General features: G+C 53.4%; 1 protein-coding gene across 5 annotated transcripts in view; it reads left to right on the top strand.

The window, feature by feature from the left end:
• The window catches only part of GASK1A (golgi associated kinase 1A), a 35,610-nt gene extending 17,427 nt beyond the window's left edge, over nt 1-18,183 (top strand). For 3 of the 5 annotated variants that reach the window (XM_066350748.1, XM_066350746.1, XM_066350745.1), the window contains exons 2-5: nt 7,861-9,117; nt 15,376-15,498; nt 16,895-16,998; nt 17,676-18,183. In XM_066350748.1, the coding sequence (XP_066206845.1) occupies nt 7,906-9,117; nt 15,376-15,498; nt 16,895-16,998; nt 17,676-17,886 (1,650 nt within the window). In that variant the 5' untranslated portion in view covers nt 7,861-7,905 and the 3' untranslated portion in view covers nt 17,887-18,183. Of the gene's footprint in view, nt 1-4,542; nt 4,634-7,860; nt 9,118-15,375; nt 15,499-16,894; nt 16,999-17,675 lie in introns of those variants that run through there. The other 2 variants (XM_066350747.1, XM_066350750.1) reach the window with 2 other exon arrangements.
• Nucleotides 18,184-20,727: the final 2,544 nt, after the last annotated feature.

The raw sequence follows: 20,727 nt of genomic DNA, 5'->3' as shown, positions 1-20,727 counted from the left end.
GGCGCAGTGGATAAAGTGTCGACCTGGAAATGCTGAGGTCGCCGGTTCGAAACCCTGGGCTTGCCTGGTCAAGGCACATATGGGAGTTGATACTTCCAGTTCCTCCCCCCCTTCTCTCTCTCTGTCTCTCCTCTCTCTCTCTCTGTCTCTCCCTCTCCTCTCTAAAATGAATAAATAAAAAATTTTAAAAAAATAAAAAATAGAAAATGACCAGATTCCCTCTGTTACATCTGTCTAAGACTCACTCTTGATGCTTGTCTTGGTCACGTGATACATTTATCCATCCCACCCTAAAGGCCAGTCCATGAAAATATTTTCTGACATTAAACTGGTCCGTGGCTCAAAAAAGGTTGGGGACCACTGGTTTAAAACACTGTAGATTTATCTTCTTACAGTTCCGGATGCCGGAAGTCCGGAATGTGTGTTTCAGAGCTAGACGCAAGGGTCCTTGTGCCCCGTCCTGCCTCGGTCTCTCCAGCCCCAGGCCTCCGGCCACAGGGAGCTCTGCGTTCCAATCCCCGAATGTAAAAGCACCTCATAGCGTGTGACGTTCTAACTAGAGTGCAGCCAAGTGGTCTGAGAGAGTTCAGTTGCCGTTGCTATTATTGTTTTTGAAAAATCATTTTTACTGTGGCCAAGCCTTTGCTGAAACAATTTTTTGAACTGCTTTTCTTATTTTCAGGAGGGTGTGGAGAATTCATTTGGAGCCCAGATTTCTGCCATGGCTACATGTAGCATTCTTCTCTTTTTTTTTTTTTTTTTTCATTTTTCTGAAGCTGGAAACAGGGAGAGACAGTCAGACAGACTCCCGCATGCGCCCGACCGGGATCCACCCGGCATGCCCACCAGGGGCGACGCTCTGCCCACCAGGGGGCGGTGCTCTGCCCCTCCGGGGCGTCGCCATGTTGCGACCAGAGCCACTCTAGCGCCTGAGGCAGAGGCCACAGAGCCATGCCCAGCGCCCGGGCCATCTTTGCTCCAATGGAGCCTTGGCAGCGGGAGGGGAAGAGAGAGACAGAGAGGAAAGCGTGGCGGAGGGGTGGAGAAGCAAATGGGTGCTTCTCCTGTGTGCCCTGGCCGGGAATCGAACCCGGGTCCTCCGCACGCCAGGCCGACGCTCTACCGCTGAGCCAACCGGCCAGGGCGCATTCTTCTCTTTATTGATTTCATAGCTGGTATTTTTCTGGGGCTCGTCTCCCCGTTTCTTGTCTTCCCCTGAGACCCATTGCTTTGTAAGATGTCGTTTGGTCTTCGTGTCTGTCCCCAGCACTAGCAGGGGCCCTTTGTCCGACAAGGAAGTTGCCATCTTGGCGCAGGTGCCTGCGTCCCTGAAGTCGGGCCGTGGAGGTGGGGCCGCAGAACCCAGGCAGACAGCCCAGACTTACTCGCTTGGGGAGAACGAGATTCCGACCCGAGTCCCAGGAGGACTTCCGGCTGCCCCTGCCCTGGACCTCCAGATCCCAGCGTGCCATCAGTCCCAAGGCCAGATATCTGTAGTGCCTTTGCCCGTGCAAAAGGCTTTTCTTCAGATGTGCCCGGGGATCGCACGTGCCTGGGCAGCTAAGGAAGGGTGAGGAGGAGAGGAAACGATCGTCACGGTCAGAAAGGACTCCCTTTCCTGTCCTTCCGAACCCGCTGTGTGGACCACCGTTTGCAAGACTGAGCTGTCTTCCTGACAGCACCCACTGGGTCGCTGCACGTCAAGGCCGGAGCCGCAGGAAGTTGTGGAAAGAGGCAGCAAAATCCCAGTTTCCTTTCCCACGTTTAGCCTCTTTCTAAACCCCATGAAGTCTCCAAGGTTCTCGAATCTTCCTTCATCATTCCACGATGGCGTGATGGGCTCTGGAGAGAACTCATATCCTGCCTGTAAGGGACTCGCTCCGTGACCTTGAGCAAGGCACTCCTCTAAATACTAATTTCTAGGCCCTGGCCGGTTGGCTTAGCGGTAGAGCGTCGGCCTGGCGTGCAGGGGACCCGGGTTCAATTCCCGGCCAGGGCACATAGGAGAAGCGCCCATTTGCTTCTCCACCCCTCCCTCCTTCCTCTCTGTCTCTCTCTCTTCCCCTCCCGCAGCCAAGGCTCCATTGGAGCAAAGATGGCCCGGGCGCTGGGGATGGCTCCTTGGCCTCTGCCCCAGGCGCTAGAGTGGCTCTGGTCGCGGCAGAGCGACGCCCCCTGGTGGGCAGAGCGTCGCCCCTGCTGGGCGTGCGGGGGGGGGGGGGGGGGGGGGGGGGGTTTCCGGTCGGGCACATGCGGGAGTCTGTCTGACTGTCTCTCCCCGTTTCCAGCTTCAGAAAAAAGAAAAAAAAAAACTAATTTCTAAACCTATAAAATTACTCTCTTACTGTGCACCTTATAGGGTTTTGAGAGCGCCTGGCACACGGTATATGCGTGGTAAGTGGCTATGGCTAAGAGGGTCTGCTGTATTCATCTCTCAAACCAGATCTCTTCAGTTTCCTGGCCGCAGTCTTGGGAGTACTTGAGCTGATAGGAACTCGGGTACCACCTGGTTCTGGAAGGAGCAGGAGGCATAGAACCTGCCTGGTTTGGAAATCAAACCTGAGACCTAATTTGAGGATGATGGATTATTAGAGACCTGCTTTCTGATGTTACCTCTCAAGATGACCAGATTTGAGTGGGTCACATGGTGGCATTTTCTCCTTGATGTTCTTCTATTTAATGAAGCAGGACATCAGACACAATCAAGTTATTTTCATTTTCGAAAGAAAATGAAACGTAGCCGGAAAACATTTTTAGTTTCCCACGATTTGTCCCGGTGCAAACAGGCTGCCACCTACCCTGATCTCGTTCAAGACTCACTTGACAGACGACTCGCCCAGACCAGAGAGGTGACCCTCCTTTGCGAGTGGGGTCCACCCCTGAGACCCAGTGCAGTCCTTCAGAATCAGGGCTGGAGCAGGGACTGTGGGTAGAAGCCCCTTCCCAGGGTGGCGCAGTGATGAGGTCCCCCGCCCTGGAGCCCAGCTGCCTGGGCTCATGTCCCGGTGGCGCCCTTGCCAGTTCTGGGGGTTTGGGTCACCCCGAGTCTCCGTGCCTTGTTTTTCTCAGTCCTAGGTGCCAGTGAGCTGTAAAATGGGATGGTACTGGCCCTGGCCGGTTGACTCAGCGGTAAAGCGTCGGCCTGGCGTGCGGGGGACCCGGGTTCGATTCCCGGCCAGGGCACATAGGAGAAGCGCCCATTTGCTTCTCCACCCCCCTCTCCTTCCTCTCTGTCTCTCTCTTCCCCTCCCGCAGCCAAGGCTCCATTGGAGCGGAGATGGCCCGGGCGCTGGGGATGGCTCCTTGGCCTCTGCCCCAGGCGCTAGAGTGGCTCTGGTCACAGCAGAGCGACGCCCCGGAGGGGCAGAGCATCGCCCCCTGGTGGGCAGAGCGTAGCCCCTGATGGGCGTGCCGGGTGGATCCCGGTCGGGCGCATGCGGGAGTCTGTCTGACTGTCTCTCCCCATTTCCAGCTTCAGAAAAATACAAAAAAAAAAAAAAAAAAAGGGATGGTACTCCTACCTCGTAGGACTGGCATGCAGTCCGACAGAGTAAACAGAAGATCCTTCAGACAGCCCCAGGCACATGGTGGACGCTGTATAAATGTTAGTTGTTATTGCTTTGGTTCCACCACCACCACCACACTTTTTTCTTTTTCCTGGAAATTGGCCAGGCCAAAGATTACAGGGACAAACATTCTCTCTTGTCTTGAGGTTGCTGATGTGAAGGGGAAATCACAGTTCTCCAGCGATGCTGAGCCAGGGAGCCTGGCCGGGCGGCGGCTGCGGAGCCGGGCAGCCTGGGTCCCGCCCACAGAGCGGCAGACAGTGCCAGCCTCCTGGGCCGGAGCAGCTTTGGCTGGGGGGGGGGGGGGACGCTGTGCGCCTGGAGGTTCTGAGAGGCGGTGCCTGTCGCCTTGACCCACAGAGGCCCGTGCCAGCCCAGCTCCCCCTGCCTGGGACCTGACCCCGGGTTCAGCCAAGGGAAGCAGGCTTTGACCAGGTCTGGCTGCAGCATCGCTCACAGCACTGACCTGTGTGTCAGTCCAGCCCTCTGACAACATGGTCATGTATTCCCTCTCACCCTGGCCAGAGTTAGGAAAATTATTTAATTGATTTCTTAAAAATGGGGCAGAAATTCCAAATTCCAAAAATCTCGGTCAGTTTCACTGAGAGTCTGAGTAGTGATGAATCGGTGGCCAGCCGGCAGGGCTGCCTGGTGGGCGGCAGAGCCCGGGGAGCAGCACAGAAGGACATCTTTAGTGACTGCTGTAGCACCAGAGCCTATCTTCATTCTTATCTCACACACACACACACACACACACACACACACACACACACCACCACCACCACCACCGCTGTCATCCTCATCATCCTCATCCTCATCACGTGGCTCCCCACACCCTTTCTCCCACCCAGAAAACTGCCACCAAGAAGCACTTTATGAGTGCCTTGTAATTTTGTCTGTTTTGGTGGGGGAGGAAGATGTGGTCTCCGTCTTTTCTCCCACTCCCCTGCCCAGTGTGTTATCCTGTCCTCCACAGCCGGTTAGTGGAGGGCCAGGTCTAGTCATCGTTTTGTGACGTCGGGAGTTGGATGGGGAAGTGAACTCCATCTCCAGTGAAGCTCGGCAAGGTGAGAAGGGAGGGAAGATCGGGAACAAACAATACCCTCAATCACACTGTCTTGGACTTCACGTTTATATATTTATTTATTTATTTATTTATTTATTTTGTGACAGGCAGAGAGAGAGACAGAGATAGGGACAGACAGGAAGGGAGAGAGATGAGAAGCATTTCATTGCAGCACCTTAGTTGTTTAATGATTGCTTTCTCATATGTGCCTTGATCAGAGGGCTACAGCAGACCAAGTGATCCCTTGCTCAAGCCAGCGACCTTGGGCTCAAGCTGGTGAGCCTTGCTCAAACCAGATGAGCCCGCGCTCAAGCTGGTGACCTCAAGCTTTCGAACCTGGGTCCTCCGTGTCCCAGTCTGATGCTCTATCCACTGCGCCACCGCCCGGTCAGGCTGAACTTCGTGTTTCTGAGCTGCCTTCTACCCAGTGTGGAAACAATGACACAGAGTGTGGTGGTGGGCTCCTGTCCCCAGCCCACCAGCTCCTCAGTGGACTGGGCTCCCTCCCCGCAGTTGCTAGGGACCCCAAACCCTCCTGTCATTTCTCAGTCTTTCCCAGTAACCCCTCTGCATATCCCCCCCCCCCCAGCTCCCACCCTTCCCCCCTTCTCCTTCCCGCTCACCTTTAAGCCAAGCGATTCCTTCCTGTTCTATGTGGGTATCTGTGGGTATCGCCTCTGCAGGATGCGGCCTTTCTCGTGGCCCAGGTGGCCTTCCGGCTTACTCTTGTGGTTTCTCTTTCTGACTGCCTTGAGCCACGCTCTCACACACCGCCCCTTTTTACTCTGACAGTGCCGTGTGCCGGACGTCTGCAGGGGAGTAGGCATTTTCCCGACCCCACCGAGGTGGGGCGCTCAGAAAGCGGAGGCACAAACATCGTGATCCCACCACTCATTGAAATGTACCAAACCGTGTAGTGGACCCATATTTCGACACATTTATTCCCCACATCAGTCTTTGGAGGGAAGAATTAGTTCATTCTCCCCAGTTTGGTAACCAAGGAAAGGGGGAAGAGAGACTGTGCACCTCGCCCGTGGTAACACCGCTCAGAAGGGCAGGAGCTGGTCTAGAACTCAGCCCAGTCTTCCCCGGCTTCTCATTGAGCTGTGGCCGAGGAGACTACTGGGCCAGTGGGTCTCATCGCTGAGGAATGAAGGGGGGTCTTGGTAGATGGGTGGGAGAGGGGATTTGAGGACGGAGGAGAAAAAGAGCCACTGTAGAACCAGACAGTGAAGCTCTCACCTTCCTTCTTTCCCTCCCAACACCATCACTGCAGGGCAGAGACAAGTATGTGGGTATTTCCAGTGGGGAGCATTGGGGAGGCGGGCAGGCTTCAGGCAGCGAGTGTGCAGCCGTGGGTGAATAGACCAGCAAACTCTCCAGTACATTGTATGCCGTTCCCTTTCTCCTTTCTCTGATGTACTCTTTATTATTCTGCTGAGTACTTCTCTTCAGAGGATTTTCCCCCCAGTTTGATCAAAGCTGCTTTTCTTTCCCCAAAGCTTTACTTGGGTGGCCCTGTGGGGACATCTGCTCGGGGCCGCGTTGAACCTTTTCTCTTGCCAACTCCCCCAGGTTGTCTGAAGCCAAGGAAGGCCGAGAGAGGGATCAAAACATTCCATCTTCTTGAGACGTTTGGAAAAGATGATTTCTTTTCCCCCAGTGGTCTCCAAAAGTTTCAGAATGTAGATTATAAATCCAACTTGAAAACATATTTTTCTTTTGAGAAGGGAAAAAAGAAATAGCTCAGAGTCTGTGTCCATGGCTTTTTCTCCTTTGAGTTTTCGTTTAAAATTTTGGCATTCTTGCTGGCTGTGTGAGCCTGCACGAGTCTCAGCGCCTGGCCTTTTCCGTTTTCTCATCTGTGGAACAGGGATGATAGGATTCCCACTTCCTTCTGATCTCAGGAGGATTAAGGGAGCTACCACCTGACATGCAATGAAAGGATCACATCAGTGCAAAGGACTGGGACCCAGCAGTCCACCTTTTGGGGTCTCCTCTATGGAAATCATCACTCTTTCCCCCAGAGATGCATGGACTAGATATTCAGTGTGGCATGGTTTGCTGTCATAAGAATTAGAAATGAGCTAAATATTTTCCCTGTAGAGGAATGGGTAAAGGAACTATGGCATATTTCCCCACGAACTATATGATAGTATGCAGCAGTTAACTAACTCTATATTGAAAAAGACAGATACAGAAAAAGCCTCAGGACATACTGTCACATCAACCGAGGCAAGTTGTAGAGTAGTCACCTCCTTTGTGCTAAAAATAATTACCACAGTACGGAGGTTTCTCAAAGTGTTAAAATAAGAACTTCCATGTGTTCTGAGCTGACCAGGTTGGAAGATGAATGAGTCTGACTCTGAAACACAGTGACCCGAATGGCTCTTGGCGGCCCTGCTCCCACTGGTCCCCAGGCCCCCGGGCTTCTTCCTTCTGGTGACCCCACGGCGCCCGAGCATCAGAATCACCTGGCGGACTTCTGACAGGCCAGCTTTCTGGGCCCCTGTTTCTGACTGAGGACTTCTGGGACAGGGCCTGTGAATCTGCCTTTCTGACAAGTCCCCAGGTGATGCTGAGGCTGTTTTTCCCGGGGGTCACGTGTCGCGAAATCACGGCCCAGGGTGTGTCCTTGCCAACACCACAGAGCTGGCGCTGCCACATCCGTGTGCCGAGAGAGAAAGGCCGGGCAGCCGAGTTCCTTTGGAGCAAGAGGGGCAGGCAGAGCGGCGGACTCCTACCAGGGCCAGGACGGTCCCGTGGCCACGCCCAGCTGCAGGGGAGCCCGGGCAGATCCTCCACAGCTGAGCAGCCGCGAGCCCCTGGGGGAGGGGAGAGTGTGTTCCTGGGAGGCACCGAGAGGCCGGCAGAGTGGCCCTGGGACTCACATGGCGATCAAGAGAGGGGCAGCCCTCAGCGGTGGGGACAGATGTGGAAGAGGCTCTTATGCTGCGTGGTGACCAGTGTCACGTGGCGGTTCATTGAAGGGGGAAGCCCGAGTCTGCCTGCTGGCCTCAGCAGACGCTGCCCCTGATGCAGACCAGCTGAGCTTGAAGCAGGCATGCTGGCTGAGGTGGGCCGTCCCCTCGAAGGCGGCTGGGTGTCACTCCGCCTGGGCTCCGCAGGTATCCAGGAAGCGCCGTCCTCCGCCACCTCCCTTGTTCTGCCGGTTGGGGCTGACGTCATCCCAGCTCTCAAATGTGCTTTTCCCACCCCGTCCCCCAGGCGACTTGGCTGTGGAGAAGGCTGCGTGGCAAGAGGCGGTTGGTGATGGCGTCCTGCCTCTTGACGACGCTGTCTGTGGTGGCTGTCACCCGCTTCCCCGCACAGCCGCAGGCCACCATGGAGCCCCACGGGGTAATCAGCGGCCATGCCCCGCATAGCCCGCGGGCTCTGAGCTCCGGCCGGAAGCAGCGGACGAGAAACCTGCGTTTCTGGAGAGGCTGGGCCCTGCCCAGGAGTCCCGTCCTGCTGCGGGCTGAGGAGCAAGGCCACGGAGGGAGACTGGCCAACGGCAGGTCCCCGGGAGGGGACAGCAGCAGGCGTGGAGAGAGCATCGAGAGGGACTTTGCTGTGGCATCTCTGGGAGATCTGAGACTCAGTACTCAGCATCTTGCGCTCCTGAGGGAGGATGAGGTCAGAGGTCCTGGAGCCACAGACCTGCGACCCGCTCGGGAGGATGGGCCCATCAGGGAGGCACAGAGTGAGACGGGCACCCTGGTCAGCCCCCTCGCAGGGCACTGGAGAGCTACTGCTGGACCGACCCTCCAGCCCCATCCGGCAGAAGGCAGGGGTCCGCCAGGAGCTGGGGACAGAGCCTTGACTGGTGGGCAGCAAGCAGGGGGACCTACCCCGGCCACGGGGACCCATTGGTGGCCTGGCTCTGTAGGGGACCTGCAAGAGTCCATCTGGTGTGCCGCCCAGACCCCTGGGCCATTGACCGACTCAAGGACCAGTGGGCCGGTGCCCCCGTGGCTCACAGAGCACGATGTGCAGGCCCTCCGGCTGTTGGCCCAGGGGCAGGTGGTGGGCAAAGCCAGGGTCCCTGGCCACGGGCAGGTGCTGCAGGTCGGCCTGTCCCCTGAGGGTGCCCTTCAGGACGCGTCTCCTGGGCTCAGCACACTCTGCTCCCAGGGGCTCTGTGGTCTGATCAAGAGGCCGGGGGACCTGTCCGAGATCCTGTCCTTCCACGTGGACCGCGTGCTCGGGCTGCGCCGGAGCCTCCCTGCCGTGGCCAGGCGCTTCCGCAGCCCCCTGCTGCCCTACCGCTACACAGACGGCGGCGCCAGGCCCGTCATCTGGTGGGCACCGGACGTGCAGCACCTGGGGGACCCAGACAACGACCAGAACTCTCTGGCCTTGGGCTGGCTGCAGTACCAGGCCCTGCTGGCACGTGGCTGCGGCGGGCCGGGCCAGGCGCCGTGCCTGGGCATCCGCCACGCCGAGTGGGCTCGCCTCGCCCTCTTCGACTTCCTGCTCCAGGTACGCGGGGCCGGTGGGTGGGGCCGGAGGGCAGCAGGAGTGGGGGTGGGTGGCGACTCTCCCCCTAGGCCTTGTCTTTTGACCCCCCCCCCGGGGGCATCTGGTCTTGTTATTTTTGAGCCTCTGTGTTTTCTCATCCAGTTAGTGGGTGCTGGACTAGCTCGGGTCAGCTCACAAGAGCTGGTGGTTAATAGTCTGGGGAATTCTGTGACCCTGTTGTGAAACACAGGCATTTAAAAAATTAAATTATGTAAGCTAACAATATAATAATTATTTTAACAGCAGAGGTAATCTTCAGAACTCATTACTTCCTAATTCTTTTACTACACTTTCCCTATTATCTGCGCTCTTGAGGCTGATTGCGCCTGTCTAGTGAATACTATGTAATGGTGGCCACACATCTCCTGCCAGCTCCTCACTGTCATGCTGGCAGCTTGGAACCGGCCAAGGCGGGACTGTCCGCACCATGGAAATCAGCACATGCTATATGTTGGGAACCCCGTACTCCTGGGCAGTTACACATTTATCAGCACACTGATGTCTATAATGTCATATGCTTGACTCAACAAGGACTCCAGATGGTTGTGTAACTTAATAACAGAGAGGGAGAGAGAGGAATGGATGATACTAGTCTAGCCAGGGCACTAAACACAGAGAAGGAAGCCACAGGACCTCTGAGGCCCCTGCTGTGCCAGGAGGTAACCTGGAGTTTCTCAGGACCCCGGGGAGGGGGCTGCAGTTTCTGGGGACCCCCCAGTCAGGGCACAGGGGTAACTGGGGGACTGCAGGCATCAGCTATTTACTGGCTGGCCTGGGGTCGCTCTGTGGTGCCTATCCCAGGTGTCTGTCAGATTCCCTGCCGGGATTGCGGCCCAGGTCCCCGCAGGGGTCAGTGCTGGTCCTCCCTGCCACTTCCCCTGCTTGTGTTCTGGGATTAGCTGCTTTCGCTTGAATCCTTGTCTCAAGGTCTGTCTCTGGGAGAGCTGAACCCAGATGATGATACTGACCAGTGTGAGGTTTCTGCACACCAGGTCGTTTGTGTAGTGGGCACCAGATAGTGCCCGGTGCATGCCACATGCTCAATAGTACGCAGACACTGTCCCCAACTCGGGGCAGGAATCAACTCATCTGATCTGCACAGCAAACTTATACGTGAGATACCACATTTATCTGTATTTTGAAGTTGGGAAATTAAGGCCTGGAGAGGTGAAGTTACTTACCCGAGGTCACGGCTGGTGGAGCGGAGACGCCGCCTGGATGGTCTGACTCCAGAGCCCACCCTGGCGATCAGAGTCACTACTCACCTGGCCCTCACCGGGGGCAGGAAAAGGGGACCTTTGCAGGGATGCCCTGGGACCGTGAGATCGGAGCACCTCCTTGCAAAGCCCCGGTCCAGCTGCCGTGCACACAGCAGCTTTCTGCTCCACACAGAGGCCCTCTGTCTGTCTCCTGGGGCTGCGGTGCGGGACTCTCCCGGCTGCCAAGGCCTGCTGTGGGGATGGAAGTCCCAGCAGCCAAAGCACACACAGGTTGGGTGTGTGGTCAGACGCAAGCTGGCTGGCCCCCTGACACCTTTTCCCTGGTCTGCTGAAGACTGGTCAAGCCAAGCACTCCTGTCTGGCTGACGCTGCCTTCCTAGAAACCACTGGCAGCGGAGAGAGGTGGGGCTGTGGGTTTCCCAGCACAGGAGCCGGAGGTGCCTTCTGACCGGGAGCAGGAGACCAGCTCCACATCCAGCCACTCTGTGCTCTGCTTGCTGCTTGGTTTTGTTTTGATGCACTATAACCCCTTGTTTTCCCGTGTGTGTATATTACAACATACCACTTACCTGGACACAAACTACACAAGCACTGCACACATACACAGTCCTTAAACCCCCACAACTCCTCTGTGTTGCAAATCCCGCACAGCACCCTGTATTAGTTAGTGATTGTGGAGATAATGCTGTGTAACAAACCTCTCCAAAGCTCAACGGCTTACAACGCCAGCCCTTCACTTCTTCCCCCAGGGTTGTGGGTCAGCAGGGCTCTGTGGAACTTGGCTCCAGGTATGGGTGGGTCCAGGATTGCTCTTCCCTTCTCATTCTGGAGCCCAGGCTTCAGGAGCAGCGCCACCTGGGCGAGCCTCTCACAGGGAACTGAAGAAGCCCAAGAGCTCAGTCAAACTACGGGAGCACATTTAAGGCCTCCGCCAATGTCTAATACTCCTCCGGCCAAAGCAAGTCAATGACCGAGCCCATGGGCAAGGACGGGAAGCACACTCTACCCCGAGTAGCAGGGAAAGAGGTGAAATTATTTGTTGGATGATATTCAGATCAATTACACAGAATTCAAACAGACACACTGTACCCATACAGGTGCCTTATAAATTCCACATATGCTTGCTGGAGGCCACACCCATGTATGCCCTCCATGCGGTGCCCAGATACTGCTGCGGGCACCTGGGGCTCAATCCTGCTGAGATCTTTGGGGGTGCATGGAGGATATACCTCAGAGTTGCCCCACCTGGGGGCCGAGGACACCTGCTATTTACCCACCAACTCCCCAACTGTCGCTGGTGGAGACAGCTCCTGAGGGTGTGGGTCTCCTGGCACCTGGAGCCTTGCCCGTGCACAGGCCAGCCATGCCTGTCCCTGCACCCAGAGAGGGGCTGAGGCAGAGAGCCACAGGCCCTTTGTGTGGGAAGCGTGAGTGCCAGGGGAATGGTGGGACACCAGCGGCAGCTCCCACTTACAATGGTGTGAGGTCAGAAGCATGTTTCAGCAGGCCGGTGTTCCGGGTTTCAGCCAGCTGGTTTCTCTGGGTGAGGCTGGCCTGTTTCCCTCCCCAGGAGCCTATGTCAGTCATTTGTGCGCCTGTGTGCATGCCTTATTTTGAGTCCAAATATACGGCTTCAGTTCACAGGTACCTCCTCTGCCTTGGTTTACCTGGGACGTCAGGTGTTTTCTTAGTGAGAGAGGAGCCCAGATTCATGGGCACCGGTGACTCTCAGGCTTCCAACCAGAGACAGGCAATACAAGCCCTGCCTCCTCCCCGTCTCTCAGGTGCTAGAGCCCAGTTCGGAGGACAGAAACACCTGCCTGGACAAGGGTCTTGGAAGGGTGACCTTGAGCATCTTTTCATATGTGTAAAAATGGGACCTTGATGGGGTGAGATGTGATAGGCAGAATTCTAAGATGGTCCCCAAGACCCCCCTAGAAGCGGGGAGGTGATCCATGGGTCCTTGGAAGCACGAAGCTCCTGGGAATTTGTCATACAGCAGTAGATAATGAATTCTGAGGCCAGGGAGGGCGCCAGGTGCAAGCATTGTAGGTGGACTCTCTCAGGTGACCTTGCACGGCATAACCCCAAGAGTGGGCATCTTCCTCAATTTCTTCCGCCTCACCCCAATCCTGTCTCTGTTTAGATACTTTTTAATCGCCTGCTAATATTTTTGCCCCGTTTTCTGTTGGGCTATTGGTCTTGCAATATTTATGTCAAATTTAATTGTCGTTAAGTTTTGTTTACAGTGTTTTTGCTGTGCAGAAATTTAAAAAAATTGTTATATTGCTAAAATCATCAAGCTTTTCCTTTCTGACTTCTAGGTTAGTATTCCAAAAGGCTACCCTTACTTCGGGGTCATTTAAAAAATTCTCCCGTGTGTTTTCATATATATCTCTGGTCCGTCTGGAAGTATTTTGGAGTAAGAGATAAGCTACAAAACAATGCCTTTTTTTCTTAGATGGCAACCCAAATGTCCCAGCACCATTTGTTGAATAAGTAATCATTCCCTCTGTCTGAAATATTGTCCATTTCTATATGTATGTAGGTCTATTTCTGGACTCTTTTCTGTTCCAGTAGAGGGTCTATTGATATACCCAGGATCACATTGTTTCGATTACTGTGCTTTATACTTCATGTTAACAACTGGCAGGGCTTGGTCTTTCTCATTGCTCTTTCTTAGAATGTCCCGATATTCTTGCATCTATTCTCGTGAAACTTAGAGTCAGCAAGCTACTTCCTTCTCCTTCCCAAATCCTTTTGGGATTTTATTGGAATCAAATTAAATTTGTGTGGACTAAGATAGAGTGATTTTACACCCTAAAATGTAGAGTCTTCTAGCCAAGGATAGGATATGTCTTTCCATTTATTCACGCTCCCCAAAGTATCTTGATATATCCTGTAGCTCAGGGGTCCCCAAACTTTTTACACAGGGGGCCAGTTCACCATCCCTCAGACCGTTGGAGGGCTGGACTATTAAAAAAAAAAAGATGAACAAATCCCTATGCACACTGCACATATCTTATTTTAAAGTAAAAAACAAAACAAAACGGGAACAAATACAATATTTAAAATAAAGAACAAGTAAGTTTAAATCAACAAACTGACCAGTATTTCAATGGGAACTATGGGCCTGCTTTTGGCTAATGAGATGGTCAATGTCCGGTTCCATATTTGTCACTGCTAGCCGTAACAAGTGATATGACGCGCTTCCCGAGCTGTGACGCTTTGCAGCGCCGCCACATACAGTACTCCAGGATCCGCATCCTGTGCTCCTCTCACTGACCACCAATGAAAGAGGTGCTCCTTCCGGAAGTGCTGCAGGGGTGGATAAATGGCCCGCAGGGCTGTAGTTTGGGGACCCCTGCTGTAGCTGGTCGTCACTTCCATGTTGGGTTATTCTTGGGTATTTCATCTTCCGCGGCCATTGAAGTAGGATCTTCCTCCTCTTTCATATGTTCTGGCTGGTCGCGCTTGGTCTGTGTGAAGGCTATTACTTCTGTGTGTTAATTTGGTTACTGGCCACCTACTAACTTCGCTTTTCTTCAACAGTTGCTCAGTTTGTCCTTGGTTTTCCAAGTTCACCATCATTTTATTGGTAGTGAATGGTCTGTCTTCTCATCGCCTCTCTTTTCTCTCTCACTCTGTTGCTGGTGACCCCAGAGCAACGGTAAATATTACCTGCATGGCGGATGCGACTTGTTTCTGCAGCCTTGGGACAATTTGTAGGGTTTTTGCTGTGGAGGGTTCATCTTGTAACGGCTGCTGGTTTTCATGTTGATATTTAACACTTAGAATGCTCTACACATGTCTTGCTAGCTAAGATGTAATTCTTCCCCATCTGTCTCCTCAAAGCCCATCGGCCGGGCTGTTCATCCAAACCCTAAGCTGGTGTCTAGACTTCCTCCTCTGGCTTCGTGCAGACAGGCATGCACATTGTTCCTTCCCGGAGCCTCCAGGAAGGTGGTCCTCTGTCGGGACACGTAGGAGGCACCGCAGGGTGAGACCGCAGAGGGGAGTGAGAGTCAGTGCAAACGACCCATTCCTCCCCCACAATCTGACCTCCTCGAAGCCTCATGAAATCTTTAACTGTCAGTGGTCAGTGCGGGGCCAGCCCACTGCCATCCTCGGAGAGAGAGGCTGCCACTCCACAGTCACCTGAGCCCTGGCAGACAGCCAGCCCAGCCACCAGCCACTCAGAGCAGTCCCTAGCACGGAGTAAGGGTTTTTTACAGCAGCTTATGTGAAAGGAAACAAGAACTTCAATTCATATCATGATTGTGCAATATTGCTAGGTTGGTCAGAAAGTCAGAACAGCAAAGGATTAACATTTTTTCAGAAAGGGGAAGAAGGATGAAATCCTGAAAGGTGGTGGGGATGAAATTTGAACGTGTTTGTTTGGCTGCTAGTCTGCTGTTTTTAAACTGAATTTCTCTTAAGTGGGAAAAGGTGAGCAGACGGTGTGACACAGTTTATAATCAAACTGTCAAGTGGGCCTGGCCAGGCCACCCTGCTGGACGTCCCCACGGGTGAAGATTTGGGGAAGCCAGCGAAGCACATGTCATACAGTCCATATTCCATGTAGCTTTCTGCAAAGAAACACTGCTGCAAGTTGAAATCTGCGCAGAATGTCCTGGGGTCACATGCAGTCTCCCAGGTAGACCCTGGTCAGCATCAGGCTCCGGCCCCGGGGCCTTGGGCCAGAGTGCAGGCACAGCTGTAGGTAGAGGGCGGCGGGGGTGTGTGTGTGTGTGTGTGTGTGTGTGTGTGTGTGTGCTGGAAGTCCACGCTGGCTGGAGGCGTGCGCAAACAGCTCTCTGTATGCAGGGAATGCCATCCGCCAGAGAGCAGTGCAGAAGCCCCATCTGGAGCCAGGGGCCAGCAACAGAGCCACTGAGGGCTGCCCCTAGCGTGTGGCCCGGGGGCCGGGCGGCTGGGGGGCGGGGCCTGGTGGAGACACACGGTGTGCCGCCCGCTCAGAGAATGGGTGTCCCCACAGGTCCATGACCGCCTGGATCGCTACTGCTGCGGCTTTGAGCCCGTGCCCTGGGAGCCTTGTGTGGCAGAGGGGCTCCGGGAGAAATGTGGGAACCCGGGCGAGCTGAAGCTGGTCCACATCCTGGTACGTCCCCTCGCCACCCAGACTCTGGGGGTCCTGTCCCCTTCAGAGGAGGCTGTCAGTGAGTTTCAGAGAGCATGTGGCCCTGGGGTTCCCAATCCTGCTCCTTTTAGCAACAGAACCCTTTGTTTGAATAACACAGAAAACTGAGAAAAGGAGCCTTGAGAATGTGGTTGAGGTGTCGGGTGGGCTGGGAGCCTTTTCCATCAACTCCGCTGTCCCCGAGAGACTCCAGAGTGCCTTGAGGGTCCTGGACGCAGTGAGAACTGTGTGTCTCGTCACATGTCCTCCCTGTGCCAGTCACTGACCTGGACTGGAGGAGGGCATTTCCAAGGCCACCTGGCTGGTAGGACCCTGCTGGCTCACAGGCTGGCTGTGCTGCTCAGAGAGACACTGTGCCGCCTCCTGTTAAAACTAGAGCTCAGGGTGGAAGCGGTGTGCGTGGCCAGCAGCGAGGGGGCCGGTGCGGCAGGATGGCCCCCTCCTGCACAAGGAGCAGGTGCCACCTGGGGAGGAGGGGCTCCCTAGCTTCTCCCCCCCCACACCTCGCCGTGAGGCCTGCTGTCCCCGCGGCCTCGGGATGTGCGCGCACCTGGCCAGTTGCCTTTAGAAGAGAGCTGTGAGCATGGTGCCCAGTCACTGGAGAGAATCATGAGATATAACCGTGAAATCTTGGAGAATGAAAAGGAATGGGGTGTGTGCAGGGGGTGGGAGGAGGGGCTGGAAGAGACGGCCTTTTATTCCCAAACGCTCCATGGTTTGAAGGTGCTGAAGAGTTCTCTATGGGTGATTTTAGTTTTGAAGAGGTTTAGGAGGCGCTAACCTCTCTCTCCTCCCGTGGGGATGAGGCGTGATCAGTGCTCCTGGGGATGACAGTGTTGTGTGTCCTCAGTGGTGCTTGGGGAGATGCCCAGGTGTGTGTGTGGGGGGGGGGGTGAGCGTGTGTGTGAGCATGCACCTGTGCCTCACATCCTGCTGGGCAGTTCACCTCTGGGCCTCTGGGCCGGGTCCCACCAGTGCCCTCGGCCCTGTGTCCACCAGAGCAGGCTCTGTCCCTCTGCCTTGTGCTTTCACAGGACGGCACGGTGGCTTGGTCCAAGTTCGAACCAGCCAGCTACTTATTGTGCAGATTACTTCTTTGTGCCTCTGTTTGTGTAAAATGGGGCTCACATTAGTGGCCCCCTTCTAAGGGTGCTGGGAGGGCTCATTGAGATGGTGCCGGGAAGCACTGAGCAGCGTCAGCTGAGGGCTCAGCACTGACACCATCTGGGCAGGTAGCAGGGTGGATGGTGGGACTGCCAGCTCAGGGCCCCCCAAGCCCCCCTCCCCGACAGAGTCCCTGGCGCCAGCGAGGCTGCACCCTCACCCACCTCTGTCTCGGTCCGTCCTCTTCCCCGAGGTCCGGAGCAGTGAGCCATCCCGCCTGGTCTACATCGATAACGCCGGCCACCTTCAGCACCCTGCGGACAGGCTGAACTTCCGGCTGCTGGAGGGCATAGGCGGGTGAGCGCCAAGGGTCTGGGCGGGCGTTCAGGGGCTGGGGCTGGATGGCCCTGCTCCAGACAGTGGGACCTGAAACTGTGGCTCCTGAGAAGTCAGCTGTCCGTCGTGGGACAAAAGCTGTTAGATCTGAGCCTCTGGACAGGATGTGAGGCCCTGGGAAAGCTGAGAGGGGACACAGCCAGCCGGCCCTTCAACTCCTGGACGGAGTGCCCCCACCCCTAATATCCGGAGGGCCTCCCTGCCCCATGGAGCACGCTGCCCTGCGGGGTGGGGGCAGGCGAGCCCCGCCCTGGCCCCGGGCTGGTGGTGGGGAGGGCGGCCTGGCAGCCTGTCTGCCCCACTCAGCCTTGGCAGGCAGTCCGCCTTCCTAGCGCTCTCCGGCATTTGCCCAGCAGGGCAGCAGGCACTGCACCCGGGAGAGCAGAGCTGATTCGCCCGCTCCTCTGGGCAGTGGGACCCACTTGAAAGCTTCATCCCTGGCCTGCTTTCACAGCGGAGCGGGAAAGTCCCTGATCACTAGTCCTCAAGGGCGGGTGGCCGTGGGGATTTTGTAGGCTGCCCCTGCCATGGTCCCCCAGCTGTGTAAGTGCCGCCATCTGGCTTTGCCTTTCCGGAAGATCCCTGAGATCACTTTTCCTTTTCTTTTCTGTTCTGACGTTCGGGGGACTTGCGTCTAGGTTTCCTGAGTCTGCTGTGAAGGTGCTCCAGTCAGGGTGTCTACCGAATATGCTGCTCAAGTCACTGCAGATGGACCTGGTGTTCTGGGAAAGCCAGGGTGGCCGACAGGGGCTGGAGCGCGTTCTCCAGACCCTGGAGCGGCGAGGACAGGTCCTTCTGGGACACATCCGAGAGCACAACCTGACAGTCTTTGGGGACGAGGACCTATGAGCCCCCCCATCCCAGGCAGGGCTCCCGCCTTGCTGGTGGGGTGCTCACACGTGACCCAAGTGGATGAGCACCTGTCCCGACGGCCACACTTCCTTGGGTTCACTCATCTTGATGACAAATGGGAAAAGCCAGAGCCAGAAGGACAGCATGGGTGTCATGGAAAATGTCACCTGCTTGGGATGGTGGGAATGGTAGGGGTGTTGGGTTTTCAATGTCACCACCTTCTTTTCTGCCTTCTCAGTTCTGGTTCTTTATTTCCTCGCACCAATAAATACATTCAAGAATGTTCTGAGAACTGTTCCATATACCGTAAAACTGTGCATCCCACATGCATGTGCAGAGCTACACAACTGTGTGTGTGTAGACACATGTATGTATGTGGGGCATGTGTACATGCCTGTGCACATATGTGCAATGAGCCTAATAACGGGTCTTCACAGAATTACACTCATGGCCCAGAACTGCTTGGGCTGAAAGTGGACTCAGGTCTAAGAAATGAAACACTGAGCATTTTCTTTTCATAGGCAGTAGATACTCGATTCTTATTCAGTTATGTTTTTGGTGTAAGAATTACAAAAGTAATACATGCTCACCAAAAACCAACTCATAAATAACAGGAGCCCATTAAATAAAACACGGAAGCCCCAGAAACCTCCCAGAGATGGGTACGTATGTATTTTATTTACACTTACACTGCATGCCAATTAAACTACAATAGAAGTAGGGTCGTCTGTCTTTGTCAACTCACTACTTTTACTTTACCATGTTTTCTCTATTCTGTATCAGCCCCCCCCCCCCCCCCGTGACCCAATTCGTATTGACGACTGCATGGCATTCTAAGGCAGCATGCGCCATGTCTTATTTAGCTGTTCTCATGAGGATGGACATCAGGTGGCTCCAACTTTTCGCTAACTATGGACAATGATGCCATGCACACCTTTGCATGGTGTGCAATTATTTCTGCTAGCTACAGCCGCATAAATGGATTTCTGCACCAAAGGGGAGGCGTGAACATTTATTATTTTGAAAGAAACTGCCAAATTGCCCTCCAAGATGGTGGTGTCAATTTATAATCCAACCAAGAGAGAGGGGACTTAATGTCTTCCCACCACCTCACCGACACTTGCTCCGCTCAAACTTTTTATTCAACTGGTAAGAAAACCTAATTTTGAACTGCATTTCCTTAATCACTAATGAGATTATCTTCCCAATTATTTGTTAGTCATTTGTATTTGATTTTCTGTGAGTTATCTTTTTCTGAGATGTTTCTTCTTTCCTTGTTAATCTGTGAGAGATCTTTGAATCTAATTAGTGTAATCAATCTTTTCCCTGTGAGTTACGTTGTAAATATTTTCTTCCAGCCTGTCATTTTTCTCTTGACTTTGTTTATGACATCTTCTGCCAAGTACAAAATTTTAATTACCATGGAGTCAAATCTGTTTTCCTTTCCCTTTAAGTCTTCCAAGTTTCATGCCTTCTTAGGAAGGCTGTCACTCTTTCAAGATTATTGAAATAATTTTCTATGCTTTATCCTAGTATAAATGTTTATATACATTTCTTATACATTCACTCTAAATCTATATAAAATTTATATTTGAGAGTGGTGTGAGGTAAGGATCTAACTTAAGTTTTATTTTACCCCCAAATAGTCAGTTGTTCCAACATCATTATTCAACAGTGGACTTGTTCTCTGCTGATCTGAAGATACTGTTACAGTGTGCTGAATTCTATGTTCTATTCAATTGCTATTTTTTCAGTTCCTTCATATATATTATGCTGTTTTAATTAAAGTTATTTTATTATTTTGTTATTTAGTAGGGCAAGTTCTCACCTTCTTATTCTACTTTAATTATTTTCTCTGCTATATTTGTCCATTTTTCTTTCTTTCTTTTTTTTGTATTTTTCTGAAGTTGGAAACGGGGAGGCAGTCAGACAGACTCCCACATGCACCCGACTGGGATCCACCTGGCATGCCCCACCAGGGGGTGATGCTCTGCCCATCTGGGGTGTTGCTCTGTTGCAACCAGAGCCATTCTAGCACCTGAGGCAGAGGCCATGGAGCCATCCTCAGCGCCCAGGCCAACTTTGCTCCAATGGAGCCTTGGCTGCGGGAGGGGAAGAGAGAGACAGAGAGGAAGGAGAGAGGGAGGGGTGGAGAAGCAGATGGGCGCTTCTCCTGTGTGCCCTGGCTGGGAATCAAACCCGGGACTCCTGCACACCAGGCCGATGCTCTACCACTGAGCCAACCGGCCAGGGCCTCTTCTAGATAGAATTTTAAATGCATGTCTTAGAGTTTTTAAATAAAAAATCCTATTTTCAAATAATGGTAATTTACATTTTTATTTTACAAATGTGTGTATGTGTATATGTGTGTGAATGTGTGTGTTTGTATGAACACCGTTAGTTACTTTTGTTGTCTCACTACTTTGGGTGGGATCTCTGAGGTAAAGTCAAGTAATAGCAACAATAGCGAGCATTCTCTTCTTATTCCTGACTTTAATGGGAACACCTCTAGAGCTTCACCACTGAGTGTTATCAGGTTTAAAGAAATAGTTTCTGATAAATATTTTTATTTAGTTAAGGAAGTTTTTCTTTATGCTTAGCTTGGCTTTAAAAAAAAAAACGGAGATTGAATGTTATTTAATGCTTTCTCAGTGTCTATTGAATGTATAGTTTTTCTCCATTATTTTCTAATGCTGAATCATCCTTACATTCCCAGAATAAACCTACTTGGTTAAGGCACATGAGTCTTTTAGAAACTACAGGATTTAATGTGCCGATATTTTATTTTGAATCTCTGCATATCTATTTATATGTGGTCTAAGGTTTTTCTTTCCTATG

The sequence above is a fragment of the Saccopteryx leptura genome, chromosome 10 (genome assembly GCF_036850995.1).
Source record: "Saccopteryx leptura isolate mSacLep1 chromosome 10, mSacLep1_pri_phased_curated, whole genome shotgun sequence".
Classification (NCBI taxonomy): Eukaryota; Metazoa; Chordata; class Mammalia; order Chiroptera; family Emballonuridae; genus Saccopteryx; species Saccopteryx leptura.
Note: the sequence above shows the minus strand (reverse complement) of the source record. Positions and strands in the feature narration are given on the sequence as shown.